The sequence below is a fragment of the Thalassophryne amazonica genome, chromosome 7 (genome assembly GCF_902500255.1).
Source record: "Thalassophryne amazonica chromosome 7, fThaAma1.1, whole genome shotgun sequence".
Lineage (NCBI taxonomy): Eukaryota > Metazoa > Chordata > Actinopteri > Batrachoidiformes > Batrachoididae > Thalassophryne > Thalassophryne amazonica.
This window is the reverse complement of record NC_047109.1, coordinates 2,248,629-2,265,533: the sequence shown is the minus strand read 5'-3', so window position 1 is coordinate 2,265,533 and position 16,905 is coordinate 2,248,629. Positions and strand designations below refer to the sequence as shown.

Below are 16,905 nucleotides of genomic sequence, written 5' to 3'. Positions count from 1 at the left end.
GGTCTCAAGGTATTGCAGGATGGAATGTAAACACACAGACACAGCATCGTCAACAGACCTATTTGCCCTGTATGCAAACTGACCAGAGTCCAATCTGGCCAGTTTAGACAGGCGATCACATACTAGTCGCTCAAAGATTTTCATAACCATGAGCGTTAAAGCAACAGGTCTGTAATCATTAAGGCAACTAATATTTGGTTTCTTAGGCACGGGAATGATAACAGCAGATTTAAAACAAGCAGGGACACTGTTTTGCCTCAGAGACCAATTAAAGATGTCAGTAAAAACTGAGGCCAGTTCATTAGCACAGAACTTTATAGTGGCAGATGATACAAGGTCGGGGCCTGCAGCTTTCCTACTGTTTTGTTTTTGTAACAGGAGCCTTACTTCATGCTCTGTGATAATAAAGGGGGGATTAGGGGGGGTACTTGGCGTTTGTGCAGTAACATCCTGTTCCTTATCAAAGCGACACTAGTCACATCAAAGAAACTGGTGTGACTTATAGTACAGAAAAGACGGTAATCTGTTCATAAATCCAGTAATTTTATAAACCATTTAAACCTCATACTGTGTAAATACAGTCTTCTTCAAAGTACTTTTTTAAATATATTTTTGGACATTTTCATCCTTTATTACAGTGAAAGTGACGACAGACCTGAAACAGGGAAAGACGTGTATCAAACGTGGATTGGTTGGGATTCAAACCTGGAGACGCAGCAAATCACATTCCAGCCCAAACACCTCCAACACGAGCGAGAGAGGAATTAGGACATTAAGTGTCGCATCAGATCTGAAAGGTACCGCTGAGGACCACAGAGAGTTCCCTGTGATGGTCTATGTATTGAAATTCAACCTTCTGCAGATGATGCAATTCTGTTAATGTCAGACTGTTACCAGTTTGTATAAGTGGTTGGATCAAAAATAGTTGGATGATCAGTTTCAGCAGGTTTGCAAAGTTTTAACACGTGACACTTCATTCCCCCACAGTCACGAGTGAATATCTGCAGGCGGCCGAGTGTGAGATGAACACAATCAAAGGTGAAACATTTTTATGTTACAAGCTAAACTTCATGAAAGTTAAAGGTCATATTATTAGTCTCAGAGACTTGAGTGGGTGTGTCACACAGGGGGAAGAGTCTCCAAAACCAAAACACTTTAACCCTTAAATTCCCTCAATCTCCCCTGTATGTTCACCACCTGCAGAGGGGGCCATGGGGGTCGGGTGCAGAGAGGACTGGGTGGCAGTTCACAGCCCCTGGCTGTTGGGACATGGAACGTCACCTTGCTGGGGGGGAAGGAGCCTGAGCTTGTGCGGGAGGTTGAGAGATACCGACTAGAGATAGTTGGGCTCACGTCCGCGCACAGCTTGGGCTCTGGTACCCAACTCCTGGAGAGGGGCTGGGCGCTCCACTTTTCTGGTGTTGCCCACGGGGAGAGGCGGAGAGCTGGGGTAGCACTGCTTATTGCTCCTCAGCTCAGTCACCATGTGTTGGAGTTCACCCTGGTGAACGAGAGGGTCGCGCCCCTATGCCTTCGGGTCGGGGACAGCTCTCTCACTGTTGTCTCGGCCTACGGGCCGAGTGGCAGTGCAGAGTACCTGACCTTCTTGGAATCCTTGGGAGGGGTACTAGATAGTGCTCCAACTGGGGACTCCACTGTTCTCCTGGGGGACGTCAACGCCCATGTGGGCGTCGACAGTGAGTCCGGGAGGGGGGTGATCAGAAAGACGGCCTCCACAAACTGAACCCGAGTGGTGTTCAGTTGTTGGACTTCTGTGCTAGTCACAGTTTGTCCTTCACAAACACCATGTTCGAGCACAAGGGTGTCCATAAGTCCACGTGGCACCAGGACACCCTGAGCCGGAGGTCGATGATCGACTTTGTAGTCATATCATCTGACCTTCGGCCACGTGTCTTGGACACCTGGGTGAAGAGAGGGGTTGAGCTGTCGACCAATCACCTCCCGGTGGTGAGATGGATCCGCTGGGAGGGGAGGAAGCCGGTCAGACCTGGCAGGCCCAAACGTATCGTGGGAGTCTGCTGGGAACAACTGGCAGAACCCTGTGTCAGCGAGGTCTTCAACTCCTACCTCCGGGAGAGCTTATTGGTTGGTTGGAGACATGGAGTCCGAGTGGACCATGTTCTCCACCTCCATTGTCGCTGCGGCTGCTCGTAGCTGTCGTCGTAAGGTCTCTGGTGCCTGTTGTGACGGCAATCCCCAAACCCGGTGGTGGACGCCGGAAGTAAGGGATGCCGTCAAGCTGAAGAAGGAGTCCTATTTGCCTTTGTTGGTAAGTGGGACCCTGGAGGCAGCTGTCAGGTACAGGCAGGCCAAGCGTGCTGCAGCCCGTGTGATCGCAGAGGCACAAATAAATAAATAACTAAATAAATAACTGGACAAAACCCGTTTGTGTTGCCCATGTAGAAGCGGTAACGGAAATGTGGGCTCCTCTGATGCAGTTTATTCGGGGTGTTGTGACTAAATTAATGTGCACACAGCCAAAAACGCATCAAGACAAACTCACCTGCAGAACTTGAAAAGGATCTTCTCAAAAACCAGAACCGGGGCGGTGCTGCCCAGAATGGTGAGCGGCTGACCGGCACACAGGGAGTAGGCCACGCCCGTCATGGACGCCCCGAACAGAGACTCTATGGCGCTCTGTAGAGAAAGAACCAGAATTTGTAAGAGGCCTGCTCTTACTGCTTTAATGTTGCTACGCTAACAGTACAACCTGCTTCCTGTCTTAGCGTTAAGCTAGGCTAGCTGTCTGCTTCTTACGATGTTGTTCTTGGTAGCTTCTCCCAGTAGTCCCCCGAACGTGATGACGGCCGACATGCAGGCGCAGTACAGGAAGAGGACAGATGCCAAACACTGAAGAGTGAGGGAGTCTCTGATGTCACTCCAATAGAAGGGAGATTTCCGCCGCACGTCGTTCACCAAACCGCCGAATATCCTGAGACACGGAAACCATAGTCACTGCCAAATTCTACTGTTAGCACCACGAGAGCAGTTTGTGTTTTTGTGTCTGAGTGTTTGTGCATCTGTTTGTCTTTTTTATGTTGATGGGACACACAGCTTAAAGGTGGGAGGACAGACATAAACGTCTCCGTCTGAGAAACAAACTTTACAGAGTAGCTACAGCTCAGATTACACACAAAGACCAGATTTATCTTCACCGTTATTCTGACCCCGGCTCACGGCACACATCACGGAACACGCCTCCTTACTGAGTCACTGACCCTGCAAGGAGACACCAGAGTTGACCAATCAGCTGTGGATGCAGCAGGTTGACACAGAAACAATGCAGGAGCTCATCAGGAGCAGGGTTAGTGATGGAGCGGGGTTAGAGATCTGTGGTGCACACACACACACGCAGGCACACACACACACACACACACTAGAAAAAGCTGGGATGATATGGAAAATACACAAAAATGCAGTGATTCTTACTTTTACATTGACTTCTGTTTGAATTCAGTCAGTATGAACTTAACATATTTCAGATTTTTTACTGGTTCACTTCATTTCATTTGTTTATGTTCATTCATTCCTTCATTTCAGCTTCCTCACACATTCCAAAAAATGTTGGGACACTAAACCATTTGCCACTTTGTAATGTTGCTGTTCTGTCTCACAACACTTAGAGGACGTTCTGGCGTTGAGGACACCAAGAGATGAAGCGTTTCAGGTGTCACTTTGTCCCATTCTTCCTACAAACACATCTTAAGGTGTCCAACAGTATGGGGTTGTGTTTGTTGCATTTTTTGTGTCTAAATTCTCCACACACTCTCTGCTGGGGACAGATCAGGACTGCAGACAGGCCAGTCCAGTACCCGTACCTTCTTCTTCTGCAGCCCTGTCTGTGTAATGTGTACAGAATGTGGAACTGTTTGTCTTGATGGCAGCACATGTTGCTCTGAAATCTCAGTGTACTTTTTTGTATTACTGCTGCATCACAGAGTGTAAATAACCTTTGAAAGAACACTGATAAAGTCCCAGACCATCACAAACCCAGGCATTTGGATTTGTTGCTGATAAGTCTGGATGGTCGTTTTTTTTTTCTTCTTCTTCTTTGGTTTGGAGAACACTGTGACCATTTCTGACAACAAAAGATAGTGACGACTGATCAATTGACCACAATACACAGTTCCAGTGTATGATGGTTCAACCTGATGCCTCTGGGCTCAGGGAGATCAAAGCTGGTTGTGGTCAAGGTTTAGCATCAAGTTTCTATTTTGAACAATAAAGTTTTCAGTGTCGTTTGTAAATTAACTCTGTATTTTAGTGCTTGACAAAGCTTTCCCAAAGTAATTATATCAGTGGTTACATCAGTTATTTCACGGATCTTCAATTTAGACTTGCACCCTTACCCTTTACACACTGAAAATCCTTTAATGATATTCTGTACTGCAGAGAGAGAAATATGCAAATTCCTTCAATCATTCTCTGAGAACATTGTTTTTAAACATTTCTATAATGTCCTCACACATTTGTTGACAAACTGAAGATCCTCGGCTCATCTTTGCTCCTCAAAAAATTAAAGCCTTTCATGAATACTACTTTTGCATCAAATCATGATTTCAATCACGTTTGAAATAACTTTAAAAACAAAACCTTTATTAACTCCAATTTGCTCCTGTTACAACTTGTTTGTAATATGTCGCAGGACTTAAATGCAGGAATGGATTTATATGAAATTAAATGAAGTTGATCACACAAAACAAACTATTTTTGCTTCATACTATCTGGAATGAAATACGAAACAAAGTAAATGGTCTCCGATTGTTTGTTTTGCATTTTCCATACCATCCAAACTTTGTCCAATTTGGGATTTTACTTAAAGCATTGTAGTGAGGTTTGAAATGGTACCAAAATATGAAGTGTAGTTATGGTACCATCCACATGAACACACCTCCCTGTTCTCTGCAGCTCTGGTCCAGTGTCATGCGCCACCTTCTTGGTACCATCTGTGCCACTGGTTGTGCCATTAGGGATCGGCGGAATCTTCCTCTTCTCCTGCAGGGAGACAAAAAGAGGACACAAAACTAACCTCTGGAATACAACCGGCTGAAGAAGCCAACACATTTCCTGGTAGAACAAAGGAGTCTTAATCCCACCTGAGACGGGACATTTTTGGGGGGCTCAATGCGAATGCTGGGGTCCCACTCCCCCGGAGGTAGCACTGTCACCTGATCCAGGAACTCGTCAATCCCGGACAGCAAGTCCTTCCTGTCCTTCGCTTTGTAAGCGACATCATGGAAAATCTACAAGAGAAACAAAGTGAGCGCCATCTACAGTCATAATATGAGTGTGGTACTGCACATGGTCATTGGTGACTTCCCCGGGCCTCAGGTCACTTAGACACCGAACGTGTTGATCTGTCGACTTTACTGCTCTGCAGTGACGATTTAAAATCAACGCTCATGATTATGACACGCTGAGTGCTGTCCTGTAGCAGCAACTCCACAAACGTTGCCCTAAAGGTTGAGCAATGTCCCTGCAACAGCAATGCCAGAGTGGACCAAAAACTGCCTTTCACTTCCTGTTACTCGGTGCATTCACTCGGTCACTATAGTGTGGATACTGAAAACAAGAAGTGGGACTTGAAGGTCCACAACCGCAAAAATAAAAAAAAAAAAAGCCCCCCCCCCCCCCAAAATCCAGCATCACACTGGACTACCACACAAGACGCCACAATCAAAGCGTGTCTGCTGGCACGCTGAACAGACCAGAGTGCACCCAGTCTGGTGGGAGATAGTGATGCCTAAGTGCAGAAAATGGCACAAAAAAGAAGATACTGCAGACGCTGTCTTTGGCTCCGCACACCACAGGGACCAACAACAAATTAATGTGTGGATTCAACCAAATTTTTCAGATGCCTGGAAAACCGACACTTATGAACAATCTGAGCCAGAAAGGGAGGAAATTCCAAGATACAAAAACATCATCAAGTGTACCTGAAGATCAAAAAGGACATGTTGCACCGAAATCTTACAGTTTAGATTTGGGCTCTTAGTGATGATCCACTGGGATTACTTTGTGCACTTCCATGACCGGTCTCAAAGTATATGGCATTCACAACAAACAGCTACAGAGACTGCTGAAAGTACTCAAGAGTACTCGTTTTTCCAAGTGTGTCCGACAGTGTTTACGTAACTTTGAGGAAAATGGAATGTAGCTGCTAACGTTAAGAATAGAGCCACAGATTAATTCCAAAGTTTACATAAGGGTGATGTCATGTTATGATGACTAGTTTTTCTTCTTCTTTCTTTTTTTATATAGCGCCAAATCACAACAAACAGTTGCCCCAAGGCGCTTTATATTGTAAGGCAAGGCCATACAATAATTATGTAAAACCCCAATGGTCAAAACGACCCCCTGTGAGCAAGCACTTGGCTACAGTGGGAAGGAAAAACTCCCTTTTAACAGGAAGAAACCTCCAGCAGAACCAGGCTCGCGGAGGGGCAGTCTTCTGCTGGGACTGGTTGGGGCTGAGGGAGAGAACCAGGAAAAAGACATGCTGTGGAGGGGAGCAGAGATCAATCACTAATGATTAAATGCAGAGTGGTGCATACGGAGCAAAAAGAGAAAGAAACACTCAGTGCATCATGGGAACCCCCCAGCAGTCTACGTCTATAGCAGCATAACTAAGGGATAGTTCAGGGTCACCTGATCCAGCCCTAACTATAAGCTTTAGCAAAAAGGAAAGTTTTAAGCCTAATCTTAAAAGTAGAGAGGGTGTCTGTCTCCCTGATCTGAATTGGGAGCTGGTTCCACAGGAGAGGAGCCTGAAAGCTGAAGGCTCTGCCTCCCATTCTACTCTTACAAACCCTAGGAACTACAAGTAAGCCTGCAGTCTGAGAGCGAAGCGCTCTATTGGGGTGATATGGTACTACGAGGTCCCTAAGATAAGATGGGACCTGATTATTCAAAACCTTATAAGTAAGAAGAAGAATTTTAAATTCTATTCTAGAATTAACAGGAAGCCAATGAAGAGAGGCCAATATGGGTGAGATATGCTCTTTTTAAGTGCTAACTGTTAATTCTGATGCAGTCACAGTAAAGGGAGCAGCCGCTCTCCACTGTGAGAAGACTTGGCGCAAGTGCACGGCCATTAGTCATAAATGCAGCCTATTAAAAACAGTTTTTGCTAGAGGCTCAGCACTGTGCATGCTTATAAGTGTTGTCATCAATATAACGGTGAAAAATCTAAAAAATACATCTGTGTGATCAGACAGCATGAAAAATAGTGGAGAGGTCCGTGTGCGCATGCATGTAAAAGCGTGCTGCTCTGCACACATCAAGATCCAAAATCTGACAGACTCTCTCAAAGTAAAATAAAAATAAAGCCTACCAGCTCTACTGAGAACAAAATACAAAAGAAAAAAAAGAATGGAACAGGGCACTCACCCACTTGTAGAATGATTTCCAAGATTAAATAGAGCTGTGCTCAAAAGTTTACATACCCTGGCAGAGTATTTAATTTTCTGGCCACTTTTTAAGAAAATATGAATGGTAATAAACTTTTTTTTCCACACTCATGGTTAGTGGTTGGGTGAAGCCATTTATTCTGAAATAACTGTGTTTATACTATTTAAAATCACAACAGAAACTACCCAAATGACCCTGATCAAAAGTTTACATTCCCCTGCTCTTAATAACATCTGTTGCCCCCTTTAACATCAATGACAGCTTGGAGTCTTTTGTGGTCGAGGCTCTCTGATGGTGAAGTTGCCACTGAATATGTCTTGGACTTTATTTACATCAGTTATGAGGGAATACAAATAGTTTGGCACTCTATGGTAAATCTGTGTAGACAGTTCTAAAAAAAAAACGAGTGACTGTGCAAGAAGGAGAAGAGTAAGGAAAGCGACCAAGACACCCAGAAGAAGTTATTGGCTTTTGTGGCTATGACTGGAGAAATTTTGCATTCTGCATCATCACTCTTAGCTTCATAGTGGAGTAGAGCAGAGAAGGACATTATTTCACCAAAACAAATCAGATCTAGGCTTGCATCTTAGATGTACCTTCTGGCAATCTGTAGCTAAACTTTCAGGTCTGTTTTTAAGAAAATCCTCCTCTGTACCACTTTATCATAGAGATACAGGAGATACAAAATGCAAAGCTTTCATTTCACTTTTAATAGTAGAAGTCTTTCTATAAACTTTTCTAAAATTCAGGACTATATAGTCCAACAGTTTAAGAACAATGTTTCTCAACATTCAACTGCAAGGAATTTAGGGATTCCATCATCTACAGTCCATAATATAATCAGAAGATTCAGAGAATCTGGAGAACTTTCTACACGTAAGTGGCAAGGCCGAAAAACAACATTGAATGCCCATGACCTTCGATCCCTCAAAGTGGCAATGCATTAAAAACTGACATCATTGTGTAAAGGATCTTACCGCGTGGGCTCAGGAATACCTCAGAAAACCATTGTCAGTTAACACAGGTCATCGCTACATCTACAAGTGTAAGTTAAAACTCTACCATGCAAAGTGAAAGCCAAACATCAACAACATCCAGAAACGCCGCTGCCTTCTCTGGGCCCGAGCTCATTTGAAATGGACAGACACAAAGTCGAAAAGTCCATGTTTCAAATCGTTTTTGAAAATCATGGATTTCGTGTCCTCTGGACAAAAGAGGAAAAAGACCATCCAGATTGTTAACAGCACAAAGTTCAAAAGCCAGCATCTGTGATGGTATGGGGGTGTGTTAGTGCCCATGGCATGGACAACTTACACATCTGTGATGGTATGGGGGTGTGTTAGTGCCCATGGCATGGACAACTTACACATCTGTAATGGTATGGGGGTGTGTTAGTGCCCATGGCATGGACAACTTACACATTTGTGATGGTATGGGGGTGTGTTAGTGCCCATGGCATGGACAACTTACACATCTGTGATGGTATGGGGGTGTGTTAGTGCCCATGGCATGGACAACTTACACATCTGTAATGGTATGGGGGTGTGTTAGTGCCCATGGCATGGACAACTTACACATTTGTGATGGTATGGGGGTGTGTTAGTGCCCATGGCATGGACAACTTACACATCTGTGATGGTATGGGGGTGTGCTAGTGCCCATGGCATGGACAACTTACACATCTGTAATGGTATGGGGGTGTGTTAGTGCCCATGGCATGGACAACTTACACATTTGTGATGGTATGGGGGTGTGTTAGTGCCCATGGCATGGACAACTTACACATCTGTGATGGTATGGGGGTGTGTTAGTGCCCATGGCATGGACAACTTACACATCTGTAATGGTATGGGGGTGTGTTAGTGCCCATGGCATGGACAACTTACACATTTGTGATGGTATGGGGGTGTGTTAGTGCCCATGGCATGGACAACTTACACATCTGTAATGGTATGGGGGTGTGTTAGTGCCCATGGCATGGACAACTTACACATCTGTGATGGTATGGGGGTGTGTTAGTGCCCATGGCATGGACAACTTACACATCTGTGATGGTATGGGGGTGTGTGTGCCTGATTGACCCATGGCATGGACAACTTACACATTTGTGATGGTATGGGGGTGTGTTAGTGCCCATGGCATGGACAACTTACACATCTGTATGGTATGGGGGTGTGTTAGTGCCCATGGCATGGACAACTTACACATCTGTAATGGTATGGGGGTGTGTTAGTGCCCATGGCATGGACAACTTACACATCTGTGATGGTATGGGGGTGTGTTAGTGCCCATGGCATGGACAACTTACACATCTGTGATGGCACCATCAATGCTGAAAGGTACATCCAGGTTTTGGAGCAACACATGCTGCCATCCAAGCAACGTCTTTTTCAGGGACGTCCCTGCTTATTTCAGCAAGACAACGCCAAGCCACATTCTGCACGTGTTACAACAGCGTGGCTTCGTAGTAAAAGAGTGCTGGTACTAGACTGGCCTGTCTGCAGTCCAGACCTGTCACCCATTGAAAATGTGTGACGCATTATGAAGCGCAAAATATGACAACGGAGACCCCAGACTGTGGAACAACTGAAGTCGTACATCAAGCAAGAATGGGAAAGAATTCCACCTACAAAGCTTCAACAATTAGTGTCCTCAGTTCCCAAACGTTAGAAGGACAGGTGATGTAACACAGTGGCAAACATACCACTGTCCCAGCTTTTTTGAAACGTGTTGCAGGCATCCATTTCAAAATGAACAAATATTTGCACAAAAACAATAAAGTTTATCAGTTTGAGCATTAAATATCTTGCCTTTCTGGTGTATTTGAATATAGGTTGAACAGGATTTGTAAATCATTGTATTCTGTTTTATTTACATTTTACACAACATCCCAACTTCATTGGAACTGGGGTTGTATTATTTCCAATTTGCCCATTTGTGTCAAAAGTTGGTAATAAAGGAAATGTTGATAAACCATGGATCAGAAAGGGACTTCAAAATGCACGTGAAAAGTATTTTATAAAACTCAGAACAAATGAAGCTGAAAGAAAACATAAGATACACTGAACAAAGATATAAATGCAGCACTTTTGTTTTTTCTCCCATTTTTTATGAGTTGAACTCAAAGATCTAAAACATTTTCTATACACAAAAGATCTATTTCACTCAAATATCGTGCACAAATCTATCTAAATCTGTGTTAGTGAGCACTTCTCCATTACTGAGATAATCCATCCCAACTCACAGGTGTGGGGCAACAAATGGCCCTGGGAACATTCAAGCCATAAGTCCAAGCTTCCACATCCAGACAGTTCCACAAGGAACGTCTCCACCAAACATCATTGAGCACTTTTTGAGAAAACGTCCAGGCGGCGCACTGTGCGGGACTCTGAAAGCACTCTTTTAGTGCTTTCAGACCATCAGTCCAAAGCACTAAAAAGTGAATGAGAGTAAGCCGTTTTCTGGACAATTTTCAATACTTTTCCTCGCTCATCCAAGTGAAGGTCAAGACGTTCAGCTGCCGTAACTGTTTTGATATCGGAGGACCTTTGGAAACAAACAGGTTCATCTTAAACAGGTTCATCTTATTTTCAGTCTCACCTCGTCTGTCATCAGAGTGGCGATGGAGCGTCCTATCTCATGGTACTGTGGACCTTTTCCAAATGGACCCAGAAGAAGGAACAGGAACCTACAAACCAACAGCAGCAGACCATCTGAGTCTCAGCGATTCATAGCAACATGAAAATTAAAAGATTGGAGACATCGTTCAGCACAACTTTCTAATAAAACCCCACAGGACACTGAAATTTAGAACAAAGTTCTGTGGATTAATCCTGACCAAAACCTGACAAAGCTCAGTTATTTAACCAGGTTTAACCTCTTACTCTGAATGCTTTGGTTGACCGGTGCCTCATTTCACCGTATCCAACACCCTATGGAAACTTCCCGGGTTCTGCATGACAACCACTCAGACAATCAGTCCACCCCTTCAATAACAGCCATCCGCCACAGCCAGGCACACTGTGGGTGTGGCTTTGGTGTTCACCAATCACTGCGATCCCCAACACTGATCAAGTTCAGAGAAACGCGTCAAATCAGGTCCCATCTTATCTTAGGGACCTCATAGTACCATATCACCCCAATAGAGCGCTTCGCTCTCAGACTGCAGGCTTACTTGTAGTTCCTAGGGTTTGTAAGAGTAGAATGGGAGGCAGAGCCTTCAGCTTTCAGGCTCCTCTCCTGTGGAACCAGCTCCCAATTCAGATCAGGGAGACAGACACCCTCTCTACTTTTAAGATTAGGCTTAAAACTTTCCTTTTTGCTAAAGCTTATAGTTAGGGTTGGATCAGGTGACCCTGAACCATCTCTTAGTTATGCTGCTATAGACTTAGACTGCTGGGGGGTTCCCATGATGCACTGAGTGTTTCTTTCTCCTTTTGCTCTGTATGCACCACTCTGCATTTAATCATTAGTGATTGATCTCTGCTCTCTTCCACAGCATGTCTTTTTCCCGGTTCTCTCCCTCAGCCCCAACCAGTCCCAGCAGAAGACTGCCCCTCCCTGAGCCTGGTTCTGCTGGAGGTTTCTTCCTGTTAAAAGGGAGTTTTTCCTTCCCACTGTCGCCAAGTGCTTGCTCACAGGGGGTCGTTTTAACCGTTGGGGTTTTTCCGTAATTATTGTATGGCTTTTGCCTTACAATATAAAGCGCCTTGGAGCAACTGTTTGTTGTGATTAGGCGCTATATAAATAAAATTGATTTGATTTGAAATTATCAAAACATAGCTCATGTTCCTACACAAGTGTTCATCCTCATCGGAGTCTCCTCAAGTAACCGCTCGATCATTTACAGTTAGGTCTTGCTCCATCCAGCTGTCAGTGGGCACCAGCCTTAGCTGGGGGGAGTAACCTGCAATGGACAGGTGCCCGACCCAGAGGAAGCTGTATATTCTCATCTGCTTAATGCTACAGTGTCCAGGGAGAAGCACTGGCACCTGTGTACTTCAGGGTTTGTACAGAACTTACTTTTTCTTGGTGGAGGCCACAACAGCTTTCCGCAGCAATACTCAGACTGTCCATAACAACCAGAAATGGATCCATGTATATACACATGGACACCCACACACTAAACACCCAGACCAAGTCATAACATCTGGTAGATCTACATTTTTGCTTACTTCCAAATATAGTTGGAATACAGCATCTAACATCAGGTGAGCGTGGTTACCTTGTGGGTACGGGGACCTCCGTGAGGCCGGTCAGCAGCACAGCAGGGGAAAGTCGCACAAAGGCAATGATTGGTCGCTGCAAGAAGTCAACCTCTCCCACCAGTACATTGGATGTCTCAGCTCCAGGAGGAATCTTCTTCATGAAGTTCATATCCACCTGAAACGCACCAACACACAGGCTCAGCCACACAAACTGCAGTGGCCTCTGATGTCTGTCCCAGTGCCACCAGGATTTATGCATCTCAAAATACAAGTACGTTTATCAAGAAGTTAAACCTCCAAACAGATGAACCTTTGGACACCATATCTGCTGTGCTCTAAACTCTTACTTGGGGCATTCCTGTCCCAGAGAGGACAATCCAGTTTTAACTGTTAATAACCTTCACATGCTCTCTGTACAAACTTTGTTTCTACCTTTTAGCATGAGGCAAGCAAGAGGCATCTCTTGCTTGCCTCTACTGGTGGTTGGCTCTCACTGCGGTATTGTATCACTTCCTGTTCCGGAGCACAGCGGTGTTTTTCTGTATCTGTTAGCTGTTTAATCTGCGCAGTTAGATTGATCTAGTTATCTAGATTACGATTTGTTTCCCAGTGTAATCTTTACGTGCCTTAACTAAAGCACTCATTCTGCTGAATCACCTCTAAATTATTTACACATTATTCACTTTGCGTGTTTTTAGGAATCCGCTAGCTTAGCGTAGCTACTAGCTCTTAGCCGATTTAGCATGGCGGCTTCTCCTGTCTCTCCCGCACTTTTCTGCTCTGGGTGTGAAATGTTTAGTTATTCCTCGGCCTCCTTTAGCAGTAATGGTACTTGTAATAAGTGTAGCTTATTCGTAGCTTTGGAGGCCAGGCTGGGCGAATTGGAGACTCGGCTCCGCACCGTGGAAAATTCTACAGCTAGCCAGGCCCCTGTAGTCGGTGCGGACCATGGTAGCTTAGCCGCCGTTAGTTCCCCCCTGGCAGATCCCGAGCAGCCGGGAAAGCAGGCTGACTGGGTGACTGTGAGGAGGAAGCGTAGCCCTAAACAGAAGCCCCGTGTACACCTCCAACCCGTTCACATTTCTAACCGTTTTTCCCCACTCGACGACACACCCGCCGAGGATCAAACTCTGGTTATTGGCGACTCTGTTTTGAGAAATGTGAAGTTAGCGACACCAGCAACCATAGTCAATTGTCTTCCGGGGGCCAGAGCAGGCGACATTGAAGGAAATTTGAAACTGCTGGTTAAGGCTAAGCGTAAATTTGGTAAGATTGTAATTCACGTCGGCAGTAATGACACCCGGTTACGCCAATCGGAGGTCACTAAAATTAACATTAAATCGGTGTGTAACTTTGCAAAAACAATGTCGGACTCTGTAGTTTTCTCTGGGCCCCTCCCCAATCGGACCGGGAGTGACATGTTTAGCCGCATGTTCTCCTTGAATTGCTGGCTGTCTGAGTGGTGTCCAAAAAATGAGGTGGGCTTCATAGATAATTGGCAAAGCTTCTGGGGAAAACCTGGTCTTGTTAGGAGAGACGGCATCCATCCCACTTTGGATGGAGCAGCTCTCATTTCTAGAAATCTGGCTAATTTTCTTAAATCCTCCAAACCGTGACTATCCAGGGTTGGGACCAGGAAGCAGAGTTGTAGTCTTACACACCTCTCTGCAGCTTCTCTCCCCCTGCCATCCCCTCATTACCCCATCCCCGTAGATACGGTGCCTGCTCCCAGACTACCAATAACCAGCAAAAATCTATTTAAGCATAAAAATTCAAAAAGAAAAAATAATATAGCACCTTCTACTGCACCACAGACTAAAACAGTTAAATGTGGTCTATTAAACATTAGGTCTCTCTCTTCTAAGTCCCTGTTGGTAAATGATATAATAAGTGATCAACATATTGATTTATTCTGCCTAACAGAAACCTGGTTACAGCAGGATGAATATGTTAGTTTAAATGAGTCAACACCCCCGAGTCACACTAACTGTCAGAATGCTCGTAGCACGGGCCGGGGCGGTGGATTAGCAGCAATCTTCCATTCCAGCTTATTAATTAATCAAAAACCCAGACAGAGCTTTAATTCATTTGAAAGCTTGTCTCTTAGTCTTGTCCATCCAAATTGGAAGTCCCAAAAACCAGTTTTATTTGTTATTATCTATCGTCCACCTGGTCGTTACTGTGAGTTTCTCTGTGAATTTTCAGACCTTTTGTCTGACTTAGTGCTTAGCTCAGATAAGATAATTATAGTGGGCGATTTTAACATCCACACAGATGCTGAGAATGACAGCCTCAACACTGCATTTAATCTATTATTAGACTCTATTGGCTTTGCTCAAAAAGTAAATGAGTCCACCCACCACTTTAATCATATCTTAGATCTTGTTCTGACTTATGGTATGGAAATAGAAGACTTAACAGTATTCCCTGAAAACTCCCTTCTGTCTGATCATTTTTTAATAACATTTACATTTACTCTGATGGACTACCCAGCAGTAGGGAATAAGTTTCATTACACTAGAAGTCTTTCAGAAAGCGCTGTAACTAGGTTTAAGGATATGATTCCTTCTTTATGTTCTCTAATGCCATATAACAACACAGTGCAGAGTAGCTACCTAAACTCTGTAAGGGAGATAGAGTATCTCGTCAATAGTTTTACATCCTCATTGAAGACAACTTTGGATGCTGTAGCTCCTCTGAAAAAGAGAGCTTTAAATCAGAAGTGTCTGACTCCATGGTATAACTCTCAAACTCGTAGCTTAAAGCAGATAACCCGTAAGTTGGAGAGGAAATGGCGTCTCACTAATTTAGAAGATCTTCACTTAGCCTGGAAAAAGAGTCTGTTGCTCTATAAAAAAGCCCTCCGTAAAGCTAGGACATCTTTCTACTCATCACTAATTGAAGAAAATAAGAACAACCCCAGGTTTCTTTTTAGCACTGTAGCCAGGCTGACAAAGAGTCAGAGCTCTATTGAGCTGAGTATTCCATTATCTTTAACTAGTAATGAGTTCATGACTTTCTTTGCTAACAAAATTTTAACTATTAGAGAAAAAATTACTCATAACCATCCCAAAGACGTATCGTTATCTTTGGCTGCTTTCAGTGATGCCGGTATTTGGTTAGACTCTTTCTCTCCGATTGTTCTGTCTGAGTTATTTTCATTAGTTACTTCATCCAAACCATCAACATGTTTATTAGACCCCATTCCTACCAGGCTGCTCAAGGAAGCCCTACCATTATTTAATGCTTCGATCTTAAATATGATCAATCTATCTTTGTTAGTTGGCTATGTACCACAGGCTTTTAAGGTGGCAGTAATTAAACCATTACTTAAAAAGCCATCACTTGACCCAGCTATCTTAGCTAATTATAGGCCAATCTCCAACCTTCCTTTTCTCTCAAAAATTCTTGAAAGGGTAGTTGTAAAACAGCTAACTGATCATCTGCAGAGGAATGGTCTATTTGAAGAGTTTCAGTCAGGTTTTAGAATTCATCATAGTACAGAAACAGCATTAGTGAAGGTTACAAATGATCTTCTTATGGCCTCGGACAGTGGACTCATCTCTGTGCTTGTTCTGTTAGACCTCAGTGCTGCTTTTGATACTGTTGACCATAAAATTTTATTACAGAGATTAGAGCATGCCATAGGTATTAAAGGCACTGCGCTGCGGTGGTTTGAATCATATTTGTCTAATAGATTACAATTTGTTCATGTAAATGGGGAATCTTCTTCACAGACTAAAGTTAATTATGGAGTTCCACAAGGTTCTGTGCTAGGACCAATTTTATTCACTTTATATATGCTTCCCTTAGGCAGTATTATTAGACGGTATTGCTTAAATTTTCATTGTTACGCAGATGATACCCAGCTTTATCTATCCATGAAGCCAGAGGACACACACCAATTAGCTAAACTGCAGGATTGTCTTACAGACATAAAGACATGGATGACCTCTAATTTCCTGCTTTTAAACTCAGATAAAACTGAAGTTATTGTTCTTGGCCCCACAAATCTTAGAAACATGGTGTCTAACCAGATCCTTACTCTGGATGGCATTACCCTGACCTCTAGTAATACTGTGAGAAATCTTGGAGTCATTTTTGATCAGGATATGTCATTCAAAGCGCATATTAAACAAATATGTAGGACTGCTTTTTTGCATTTACGCAATATCTCTAAAATCAGAAAGGTCTTGTCTCAGAGTGATGCTGAAAAACTAATTCATGCATTTATTTCCTCTAGGCTGGACTATTGTAATTCATTATT

General features: G+C 43.9%; 1 protein-coding gene across 3 annotated transcripts in view; it reads right to left on the bottom strand.

Annotated features, from left to right (window-relative positions):
• Positions 1–16,905, bottom strand: part of LOC117513559 (sodium bicarbonate cotransporter 3-like) — a 118,743-nt gene that overhangs the window by 27,280 nt on the left and 74,558 nt on the right. For all 3 annotated transcript variants that reach the window (XR_004561635.1, XM_034173718.1, XM_034173717.1), the window contains exons 8-13: positions 12,656–12,813; positions 11,032–11,119; positions 5,118–5,264; positions 4,913–5,016; positions 2,779–2,953; positions 2,525–2,658 (exon numbers count right to left, since the gene is read on the bottom strand). Coding sequence is in view for 2 of the 3 variants with exons in the window: in XM_034173718.1 (XP_034029609.1) it covers positions 2,525–2,658; positions 2,779–2,953; positions 4,913–5,016; positions 5,118–5,264; positions 11,032–11,119; positions 12,656–12,813 (806 nt within the window). In the remaining variant the exon portion in view is untranslated. The remainder of the gene's footprint in view (positions 1–2,524; positions 2,659–2,778; positions 2,954–4,912; positions 5,017–5,117; positions 5,265–11,031; positions 11,120–12,655; positions 12,814–16,905) is intronic.